Here is a 12,717-nt window from a genome sequence, read left to right as displayed (position 1 = left end):
TTGAAATTTAAATGGTATTTTTCACAGATATAGAACAAACAAACAGTTTAAAAAATTTGTAGGGAACCACGAAAAAAAAAGCCAAATAGCCAAACCAATCTTGAGAAAGAAGAATACATCTGGGGGGTATCACACACCCTGATTTCAAAGTGTATTGCAAAGCTTTAGTAATCAAAACAGTATGGTATTGGCATAGAAACAAACAGAAAAATCAATATAACACAGTAGAGAACACAGAAATAAATCCACACATAGGGTCAATTAATTTATGACAATGAAGCCAAGAATATACCATGGAGAAAGAACAGTCTCTTCAATAAATTGTGCTGGGAAAATGGATAGCCACATGGAAAAGAATGAATCTAGATGACTCTCTTACACCATACACAAAAATTGACTCTAAATGATTAAATACTTGAATGTAAGACCTGAAGCCATAAAACTCCTAGAGGAAAACATTGGTGGTAAACTCCTTGAAATTAGTCTTGGTGATGATTTCTTAGATGCAACAACGAAAGCAAAGGAAACAAAAGCAAAAATAAACAAGTGGGACTACATCAAACTAAAATTCTTCTGCACAGCAAAGGAAGCCCTCAACAAAATGAAAGGCAACATATGGAATGGAGAAACATTTGCAAATCATATGCCTGATAAAGGATTGATATCTAAAATACATACAGAACTTCTACAACTCAGTATTTAAAAAAAAAAACAAATCTGATTAAACTATGGGCAGAGGATCTGAATGGACATTTTTTTCCAGAGAAGAAATACAGATAGCCAAGAGGTGCATGAAAAGGTATTCAACATGACTAATCATCAGGAAATGCAAATCAAAACCACAATGAGATATCATATCACACCTGTTAGAGTGGCTAATATCAAAAAGACGAAAAAATAACAAGTGTTGGTGAGGCTGTGGAGAAAAGGGAATTCTTGTGCACTGTTGGTGGCAATTTAAATTGGGGTATCTGCTATGGAAAACAGTATGAAAGTTCCTCAAAAAATTAAAAATAGAACTACCATATAATCAGCATTCCACTTCTGGGTACTTAATCTGAAGAAAAGGAAAACTTGAAAAATTTTATGCATCCCCAAGTTCATTGCAGCATTATTTACAACAGCCAAGACATGAAGCAATCTTAGTGTTTATCTGTGGTTGAATGGATACACACACAAACACACACACACACACACAGCCCGAAATATTGGTCAGCCATAGAAAAGAAGGAAATCTTGCCATTTGTGACCACATGGATGGACCTGAGGGAATTATGCTAAGTGAAATAAATCAGACAAGGAAAGACAAATACACATGATCTCACTTACATGTGGAATCTAAAAAAGAACAAAATAAAAAAAGGACAACCAAGCTCACGAATACAGAGAGCAGAATGGTGGTTTCCAGGGAGTGGGTGAAATGTGTGAAGGGTATAAAATGGTATGAACTTCTAGCTATAAGATAAATAAGTCATGGGAATGTACTGTACAGCTAGTGACTATAATTAACAGCAGTATGTTGCATATTTGAAAGTTTCTGAAAGAGTAGATCTTAAAAGTTCTCATCACAAGAAAAGAAAATTTGTTAGCTATATTGTGACAGATGTTTACTAGACTTATTATGGTGATAATTTCACAATATATACAAATATAGAATCATTGATATAATGATATAAACTGAAACTGATATAATGTCAATTACACCCCAATTTAAAGTAAATAAAAATAAAAGCCAGTAACAAAACCATATAAATAATAAATGGTAACTATTATTATTCTCTAAATTTTGTGATTCTTCTGACAATTATTAGACTCCAACATCTTTACAGACCCTAATTTACTATGTTTCTATATTCTGATAAAGTAAATCTTTCATAAGCATTAATTAATTCATAATATATCTGCATACCAATATGGAAACATAAATATAGCAAAAGAAACATGAAAGGAAAAGATAATTATACATTTAACACCAAAATTATGTAGCTGTACATTTTCCCAGAGGAAATAGAAAGATTTATATGGAATTGATTTAATAAGATTTTCACATGGAAGAATTTTGTATGGCGTTTTGAAGGGAAGGTAGAGGTACGAATTTGCAGAAGAGGAAGACAAAAATGGGTTTTATTAGGGCTTGTGGGCAGGGAAAATACATTTTGTTGGCTAGATAAAAACTTGGGCCAGAGCTTGTAATTATATGCCAGAGTACTGTAAGTTTATATATTTGCTTAACATGTAGTATTTGACTGAAATGCTATATGCATTCTATGCTTTCATAATTTTTTTATAATTATTTTTATCCCTCTCGACAGGTTCTTTCCTGGTTGACACAGTCTTGTTTAAGAGCTAATTTTCTGTTTTTAGGAAACAAACCAAGAAAGTTCAACTCTAAACAATAATGTAGAATTATAGTTGTCTTTGTTGAAAGTTGAAGCTGAAATTAGCTTTTCAGCCTTTCTGATTTTCATTTGCTTTTCACTCTGCTCTTGGGGGGCACCCATGCATTCATATTACAAAAGTCTGTCAAGATTTTGAGGAGAGTTTATATGCCAATTTTGGACTTCCATTCCCTGAATATCTTCCTTTCTGAGTATTTTCATCCTAAATTTCCACCCTCTGGCAGCCCCAAATTCTTTCCTCTGATGCCTCAAGTCAAAAAGTCTGGAGTTTTCTGCTTGAGGTTAGCTGACCCACTCCGTGTGGACTGAGGAGTGCCCTCTAAACCACATAAATATAGCTATCACCTCTTTTGTTTCCTTATTTCAAAGGTCAAATCCACTCCAGTTTCTGCCAGACGTTAGTTGCTCTCCAGTGCCTTCAAGTAGTTGACTTTTAAAATATTTCATCTGGAGTTGTTATCAGAGAGAAGTTTAGTCTGATATAACCTATTCTTTTATCACCAGAAGCTGGAATGATTTTTAACTTTGAAGATATACAATTGCCTTCTGAATTCTATTTTTGCTAATGAGCAATACACTTCAGTCTAATTATCATTTTTATAGGTAAGTTCTGATTGCTTTTTAATTACTCTCATTTTCACTGGTTTTCTTCAATTTCCCTATAGTGTGTGTGGGTGTGTGTGTGTGTGTGTGAGAGAGAGAGAGAGAGAGAGAGAGAGAGAGAGAGAGAGAGATGTATGATTCAGTATACTGCTTCAATCTCAGAACTCATTTCTTAACTCTGCAGTGCTCTTAATTTTTCCTTCGAATGTAATCTCTCCTAATTTTCACTGTTACCTATTTTTGGATCAAATTTCTGGCATTGCCTTATTAATAGGTCTCAAAACTTCTACCTTCCTTCCCTCAATGGTCCATTCCCAATATACCAGCTGGAATGATCCTTTAACATAAATCAGGTCTCAGATCTCATTCCTTTGCTTTTCAAGACCCACAAATGTCTCCATAAATGACTGAACCCCTTTATAATTCTTATAATTCCTTACAATATATGGTATCTGACCCATATCCTAGTCCTGTTTCTCACAATAGCTTAAATCCTACCTCCTTGCTCTTTTTTGGACATACTATATATGCTCCTAACATAGGGTGAATGCTCTAGTTCTTCTTTCTGCCTGGATACAGCTCTAATAGCTATCCATTTGACTAAATCCCTTAGTCCTTTCAGTATTTTTTTTCACATTTCCTCTTCTCAATGAGTCCTCTCCTGAACACCCTATTTGGTACTGTAATTGGCTCCCACTCTCACACCTGGTTAGGATGTAACTTCACAAGGATGAGACTATGTCTGTTTTGTTCACTGATGTATCCCAAGTGCTTTGGACGGAGGCTGTCACATAGGATATAAATATTTATTGAATGAATGAATGTGTGACAGTTCTCATCAATCTATCCATCATGTCTCTTTACTATTCTTTTATAGTTTTCATACCTATCTGTTTTGCATTCTGGGTGATTCCCAAAACTATCTACTGATGGTCTAATTCTCCCTTCCCCTGGACCTATCTGTTGCTTATGTTGTCTTAATTAAGAGACCTAAAATATGTATAACTATTTTTACAGCAAGATCTTTTGTTTTTTCCTTCATGTTTTATTGATACTTTATGTTACTGCCTTTGATTTCTATATCTGTTATTTCTTCTTGTGGATATTAAATATAGTTTAAAAAGTTATCTTTCAAACTATTTTATTATGTTTAGTTCTTGATGTGAGAATTATTCTCCTTACTTTTTCTAAAGTGTTTCTTCTTAATAGTAGTATTCTTCATTATGTGGTAATTTTTGAATGTGAATTTCTTCAAAGGGGTTATTTTCTATGGAATCACTATGGTTTCTGTGTTCTAGTGGCATTTTTATCACCCCTATATGATTGTGTTTATTTGCTACTGCCGGGATTCTGTGTATTTCCCCCATTGCTGAACTAGTTTTAAATGAATTCATTTGCTCGGAATAACTGAAAAATACCTACTGGCTTTAAACAAGCATGAAAGACCCTTTCTCCTTTAAAATTCTATCTCTGATCCTGAGGGTATGCCAAGCTTCACTGGTGCCATAACTTTATAGGTTCAGTCTACTAAATTTTCTCACTTTGTCTACCTAATTCTATTCCTGCCTGACACTTGGCAACTTCTGTTTCTTGGTTTTACATTCGGCTGTTATTTTTAAAATACATTCTATTTTATTAAATATTTATATGTATTTGAAGCTTGAGGAGAACTCTTGTCATCAAATGCATGTAAAAATTCTCTTTATAGTAAGTCACCTATTTGTTTAGCTACATGTAACTTGTAGCCTGCACTACATACCCTTGGCACAATACACTGCAATCACACTAAACTTCTCATTTTCAAAAACATTACAAATATCCTTTCCTTTATGAATTTATACATGCACTTTACTCTTCTTGTAATTGCTTTCTTTAATTATCTTTCTTAAATTCTTCCTGAAAAACTCATATGTATCATTAAACACCAAATGAAAATTCTCCTCTGTGGAGGCATCGCTGGATATCCCAAGTACAGTTAATTGCCCTATATCTAGTATTTATGTGTGTGACCTCTGAATCAAATTGTCTATACCCGAAGAGTGGAAGAAAAGTGTTATGCTTTGCTTCATAACTGCTCATCACAGTTACTCAATAAATAATAAATTTAAAAATTTTTAAATGTAATTTAAAAATATAAATCAATTTTTGGAAGCAATATTAGGTCTAGCTCCTCTCCCTTCAAATTTTAACTATTATGGACTATAATGTAGTTCTAAGAAAGAATGTTCTCTGGTATGTTCTAGCTGTTGCCATGTTTGCCTTTCTCGTTGTGAAAATTGTAAGTATGTATTAGTCTTACATGAACTAACTCAAACATTAAAGAAAGATTTTTATATCTCCTCAAAACTAGAGAAAAGAGATAGTTACTTATTACCTCTATACTTGCCATGTACTGTACAAATACATTCAATACAATCACAACTCTAATTTTATCCCCTGCTTCTTATATTTCCATATTAGCAAAATTAAGTGGATGCTTAAAAAAAAATCACAAAATTTTAAATTTGAATGCAATTTAAATTCATAGAATTAGAAAAGATTACCCTCAAATATAGAGGTATGGTATATAGATAACCAGTTTCAAGTAACAGGAAAACCAAGCTCTTTTTTATTTTAAATACAAAGATACTGGCTACCTTCTCCAGTGATAAATTTGATTCATGGAGAAAGTTAACTTCACCTTAAATTGATCTCTTGCTCCAGATGAATAATGAAATACTGTACCTAGGAACAACATGTTTTAAGAATTATTCCTAGGCAACCAGTGTAAGTGCACATTTCATTTCACATAGTAAACCCAGAGTTTAAAGGGAAGACTTTTGATTGGGTTAGACATATCTCAATGTATAATATCATACACATAATAAAGACTGACATGTAGACTAGTGAATGATGAAAAAGGGTTATATCTACTGTGCACCCAAGCATTTCCATAGAGCAACATCAACTTAAATATCTATACATGGACATTTTAATTTGTCAGTTTATGAAAAATGACTAATATTTAATTTCTTATCAACTAAAAGCCATCAAATATCTATATATGTTTATCACATATAGTCAAATTGCCATATGTGTGTTTGTATACATATATAAATATAAATTATATACACATAGACACCCAGAGTCAAACCAATTACTCAGTTGTGGGAAGGAGGAGAAACAAATGTGGCCTTTTCCTATCCTCTTCCAAACAGATTCACAGGCTTATCACCACTGTGGGAAAGTGAGATGTTAGACTGTCTTTCAGTCCAGCTTGGAGCATATGCATGGGGCTTTCTCCCCATGGCACTGTGTCAGAACCTAGAGATAAGTGTCAGAGAAGACAGAGAAAATACCAGAAAGCTGAAGATACTGGGAAGAGGTTGGACTACAGAGATCTTTGAAGCTGTGAGCAAAGGTTGACATAAGCTCTACTAAAGGCCACCATTTACCCTGGTTCCTAAGAGGCCAGGAGAGATTTGAATGGATGTATTGAATTCTCCATATAAATGGGAATTACTGAAAGTCAAGGAGTAGTGAAAGGAGTAGTATATTTTTCTATTATATAAAAAATTTATATATGAGGTCAGTAAAATCAAAGGCAAATGACAGTGGAATAAGGGACTTCAAAAAATTAGAGGAAATAGAACAATAAGATTTTGATCAATCATTACTTTTAAAGTAAAAGAATAGTAAAAGCAATACTAATAAAAAACTTTAAACACATAGTAGGATGGTAGGAATAAATTTAATGTGTATCATTTCATGACATGTGAAAGGTTTGAATTTTCTTACTAACAGGAGAAGTTACATTGCATTAGTAAACAAAATGCAGTTCTCTACTGTTACAAAGAAAACACTTAAAACAAGATAGTAGGAGAGAAGAATCAAGATGGCGGAGTAGAAAGACATGGACCTCACCTCCTCCCACAAATACATCAAAAATACATCTACAAATGGAACAATTCTCACAGAACACCTACTGAACACTAGCAGAAGACTTCAAACACCTGAAAGGACAAGAAAGATCTCCACATAACTGGTAGGACAAAAGGAAAAAAAAAAAAAAAGAGGAAGCATGATGGGACTTGCACCTCTGTGACAGGGACAGAGTAAAGGGACAAAGTAGGTGATTAAATAGTTAATCCCACTAGGGGATTGTAAGTAGAGAAAAATGTACCAGATACCCCTGTAAATTAATGATCACTCAGGAAAGCAGGTTTGCTTACCCACAAAACCAAGCAGGCTTGCTTAGCAATAAAACCATGCAACAGAAGCATGAGACATGCCCCAAAACAATAAAACAATGGTAAAATGAGACCCACATCCTGCCCAGCGAGGTCAGTAAGTTAATTATCCCTAGGACTCACTCCTCTGCATTCACTAAAAACAAAAATATAAGGAAAGGGTGACATGCTGAAACCTGAGATGATTTACCATATTTTAGTATATGTTACCACCTTTTTGCTCATTTTCATTGTGCCATGACAGTCCCAGTTTGACCATGTAGGGGCAAGAAAACTCCCCTGCCTGACGTGGAAGAGGAACTGATGATGGAAGCTTGAGGTCTACTTAAGAATGAGGAAGAAGGTTGTCTTGTCCCCCTTCTCACTTTTCCTTTGATTATAAAACTGTAGCCCAATAAGTTCTTGGCATGGCACCCTCTTGCCCACCCACTTGTAAACCTTACAAGCATCCTATTCTAAAAAACCACTTCTTATCTATCACTTTGCCTCTCTTTGAATTCTTTCTGTGCTGAGACATAAAGAACCAGAGCTCCTCCTCCCCTGAGACACATTTCTGCAGTTTCACCTGGGAGGGAGCTGAAAAAGAGGAAAGGTTCCTGCACCCTGGCAAGTTCTCTCGCCAGTGGGGAGATCAGCTGGGACCAAAAGGGAGCTTCAGAGGCTGAGAGGAGAGTGCAACAAGTGGTTTGTGGCAGGCAGAACAGAGAGAGCTCTACATAGACAGTCTGTGCCACAACCATTTTTGTCCCGGCCCGAGAGACACATCTGCTGGTACGGGGAGAGGGTGGGTGCTGGAACTCGGGGTTTAGAGGACAGACCCAGGGAGAGGATGGGTGTTGACTGTGCAGAGACAGCCTGAGGGGTGGAGTGTGTGGTACCACAAATGTGAGTGTTCGCAGAAGCAGCCCAGGCCCACCATATAAACGAAGCACCAAGGTTAAGTGGCATGTGAAGGGTGGGGTCGCCATAGCAGCCTCTTCTTCCATGCGCCTGTCCCTGCCTTGCCTCTGCTGGCTCCAGGAGAGCGCACCCCAGCCATCGCCTTGTCATGCTTGCGTGCCCTAGCTCCACACCCCGGCTGCTGCCTTGGTGGGCTCCCACGTGGGCGGGCTTATGCACCGCAGCCACCACCTCAGGGGACTCCCGCACCAACTGCCACCTTGGTGGGCCTTGGGAACAGATGCCAGAGGGTGGTCCACATGCAGAGGTGGGGCTGAAACCACAGCTGATCCCCAGGGGCCAAGTGACTTAGGAAGCAGGGCTGAAATCTCTCCCCGCAGCTGTGTGAGCCACAGATTTACACCTCCGCAGCCAGCTTTGTAAATTCAGCACATGTGGGACATCCAAACAGACAACAGGTGCTGCTGCGGCTGGGAAGGGTCTGGCTTTAGCAGCTGTGGGCTTTGTGGGCATGTGCACATGGGGGCTAGGCCAGGCTAGGGTCTGAGCTGCCTCCGTAGTTCCCAGAGTGGGTCCAGATGCACAACTACTGTGGTCCTGGGACCTGACTTCAGTGGACCTGGCTGGTGGCCTTGTGAAAACAATGTCTGAGGACACCAGGGCCAACTGCTGGCCTTCCCATGGTTGAGGTGGGGCCAAGGGCAGTGCCAACAACAGTGTACTTTGTAAGCCTGCAAAATGGGTACAAGTTGACACAACATAGCACACACACACACACCAGTGAACAGCTCCAGTAGAGGACTACTCAGTGGCTCCTCTCCCAGTGGGAGCACTCCAATCCTGCCCACCTTGCATCATATCTCAGAAGCGCAGCTCAGAAACAAATCTGGGGGCTTCTACTCCAACAAGTAGGGAGTAGACCCTGTCCCTGACAGGGCAGTGACAACCACAGAGCAAAGAGGAGGCCCCGCTCAATATCCAGTGCAGCTCTGGTCACCACCACACCAGTCACATCTCCTATCAAGGAAAGGATGGACAGCATGTACTGAGGAAAGAGGCGGCAGCCATCCATACTAAAAACTGCTTTTGCACCAAAAGATTTTAAACCCACACAGGCTACACAGGGATGTTCCCACATAAAAATAGTCCCCTAAGACCCCAGTAGATAATTGTTTCTCCTAAACTCATAGAACAAGAGAAATATATGTAAAATTAAGAAGCAGAGGAACCACTCCCAATTATAAAAGCAAGAGAATTCCCCTAAAAGAGCAAACAATGAAACAGACCTCTTCAGTCTAATGGACACTGAGTTCAAAAAGGAGATAATGAAAATACTGAAGGAATTAAGAAAGGCTATCAACAGAAATGCAGATGACTGTAAAAAGGAACTAGAAACTATAAGGAGGAACAAATAAAAATAAGAAAATTTATTTGCAGAGATGAAAGCTGAACTAAAGGCAATGAATAGCGGGATGAACAATGCAAAAGAATGAATAAGTGATCTGGAAGACAGAATAATGGAAATCACCCAATCAGAACAGCAGACAGAAAGCCAAATGAAAAAAAATGAAAGCAATATAAAAGACATATGGGATAACATAAACTGTGCCAATCTACCCATAATAAGGATTCCAGAAGGAAAAGAAAGAGAAAAGGAGATTGAAAATGTATTTGAAGAAATTATGGCTGAAAACTTCCCAAACCTAAAGAAGGAAACAGATATCCAGATACAGGAAGCACAGAGGGTTCCAAACCAGATAAACCCAAACAAACCTACACCAAGACATATTTTAATTAAAATGGCAAATTTTAAAGATAAAGAGGATTCTAAAGGTAGCAAGAGAAAAACAAGTGTTAATTATAAAACAAGATAGTAGAAATGTTGAAAGTGAGAAGATACAAGCCCTTAGCTCTCATGATCTCATTCTTTGTACATTATTTGATAAACAATGTCAGAAGAAGAAATGGTTGAATAATTCATGACACATTGACATCATAGAATATTCCATCCATTATACAGAATGACAGAGTGCTATATCACTGACTGTAGGATTCTACCTAAATATTTTTAGTAAGAAAAACTTTGAAGGATTTTACTTAAATATTTTCAAAATTTAACACCAAAATATATAAAGTAAATATTATCACACCTAAACAGAGAAATGGACAGCAATACAGTAAGAGTAGGGGAATGTAATACCCAATTTTAACAGTGGATAGATCATCCAGGAAAAAAATCAATGAAAAATATTGACCTTAAATGACATTTTAGACCAATTAACATATATATACAAAAAATTCCATACAAAAGCAACAGAATACACATTCTTCTCATGCATATATGGACTATTCTCTAGAAAAGATTGTATGTTAGGCCACAAAACAAGTCTTAATAAATTTAAGAAGATTAAAATCATATCAAGCATTTTTTCCAACTAAATGGCATGAAACTAGAAATCAATCCTTCTCAAACTCTTGCAAATAATTGAAGAGGAAGAAACACTTCCAAATGCATTTTATAAGGCCAGCATTACCCTGATAACAAAATTAGAGAAGTATGCCATACGAAAGTTACAGGCCAATATCCATGATGAACACAGATGCAAAAATTCTCAATAAACATTATCAAACTGAATTCAACAATATATTAAAAGGATCATACACCATGATCCAGTGGGATTTATTCCATGGATAAAAGGATAGTTCGACATCCACCAATCAATCAGTGTGATACACCACATTAACAAAATTAAAGATAAAAATCATATGATCATTTCAATAGATGCAGAAAAAGCATCTGACAAAATTAAACATGCTTTCATGGTAAAAATTCTCAACAAACTAGGAATAAAAGAAATTACCTCAACATAATTAAGGTCATATATGATAAGTACACAGCTAATTAGTGATGACAAGCCAAAAGCTTTTCCTCTAAGATCAGGAACAAGATAAGTGTGGCCACTATCACCATTTATATTATACACAGTACTAGAAATCCTACTCAGAGCAATTAGGCAGGAAGAAAGAAATAAAAAGCATGAAAATCAGAGAGGAAGAAGTACAACTGTCACTATTTGCAGATGGCATGATATGATATATAGAGAACCCTAAAGACCCTACCAAAAAACTGTTAGAATAAATCAGTTCAGTAAGTTGTGGGATACAAAAGCCATATAAAAAAGTGTTGCATTTCTACACACTAATATCAAATTATCAGGAGGAGAAATTAAGAAAATTTTCCCATTTACAATTGCACCCAAAAGAGTGAAACACCTAGGAATGAATTTTACCAAGATGAGGAAAGACCTGTACTCTGAAAACTATAGCCCCTTAATGAAAAAAGATATTGAAGAAGACATAAATAAATTTAAAGCTATTTTAAGCTCATGCACTGGCAGACTTAATATGGTACAAATTTGTATACTACCCAAAGAAATCTACAGATTCAATGCAATCCCTATAAAAATTTCAATGGTATTTTTCACAAATACAGAACAATTTTTAAATTTGTATGGAATCACAAGAACCTCAAATAGACAAACCAATCTTGAGATAGAAGAACAAGCCTGGAGGTATCACACTGTCTGATTGCAAAGTGTATTGTAAAGCTTTAGTAATCAAAACAGTGTGGTGTTGGCATAAAAACAGAAACATAAATCAAAGTAAGAGTAGAGAGCCCAGAAATAAAAGCAGACATGTATGGTCAATTAATTTATGACAAAAGGCCAATAATATACCAGAAAGAACAGTCTGTTCAATAAATTGTGCTTGGAAAACTGGACATCCATATGCAAGAGAATGAAACTAGACCACTGTCTTACACTGTAGACAAAAATAAACTCAAAATGGATTAAAGACTTGAACATAAGACCTGAAACCATAAAACTCCTAGGTGAAAAAATAGATGGTAGACTCCTTGACATTGGCCTTGGTGATGATTTTTTGATTTAACAATGAAAGCAAAGTGACAAAAGCAAAAATAAATAAGTGGGACTATATCAAACTATAAACCTGCACAGCAAAGGAAACCATCAACAAAATGAAAGGCAACCTATGACAGGGAGAAAATGTGTGCAAATCATATATCTGATAAAGGGTTAATATCCAACATTTATAAAGGACTCATACAGCTCAATAGTAAAAAAGAAAAAAAAATCTGATTAAAAAATGTGCAAAGCATCTGAATAGACATTTTTCCAAGGGTAATATACAGATGACAGATACATGAAAAGGTGTTCAACATCAGGTAGATGTAAATCAAAACCACAATGAGATATCACCTCTCACCTGTTAGGATGGCTATTATCAAAAAGACAAGGGATAGATGCACCACGGCTTTAGTAGGGACCACTCGTCTCTACAGGTCTGAGCCTCGCCAGCCCCTCCCCCAGGAGACCGTTGCAGTCGGCCAGCCCCTGCTCTTTGGTAACCATGTGTGACCGAAAGGCCATGATCAAAAATGCCGATATGTCGGAGGAGATGCAACAGGACTCGGTGGAGTGTGCTACTCAGGCATTGGAGAAGTATAATATAGAGAAGGACATTGCGGCCCATATCAAGAAGGAGTTTGACAAGAAGTACAACCC

General features: G+C 36.6%; 1 protein-coding gene across 1 annotated transcript in view; it reads left to right on the top strand.

Moving 5' to 3' along the window:
* Positions 1-12,493: 12,493 nt before the first annotated feature.
* LOC132360567 (dynein light chain 1, cytoplasmic-like) overlaps positions 12,494-12,717 on the top strand; it is a 390-nt gene continuing 166 nt past the window's right edge. Inside the window, exon 1 of the mRNA XM_059915651.1 lies at positions 12,494-12,717. This exon is cut by the window's right edge and continues 166 nt beyond it. Within this exon, the coding sequence (XP_059771634.1) occupies positions 12,563-12,717 (155 nt within the window). The 5' untranslated portion in view covers positions 12,494-12,562.

Source organism: Balaenoptera ricei, chromosome 2 (assembly GCF_028023285.1).
Source record: "Balaenoptera ricei isolate mBalRic1 chromosome 2, mBalRic1.hap2, whole genome shotgun sequence".
NCBI classification, from domain to species: Eukaryota; Metazoa; Chordata; class Mammalia; order Artiodactyla; family Balaenopteridae; genus Balaenoptera; species Balaenoptera ricei.
This window is presented reverse-complemented; position numbering and strand designations above follow the sequence as displayed.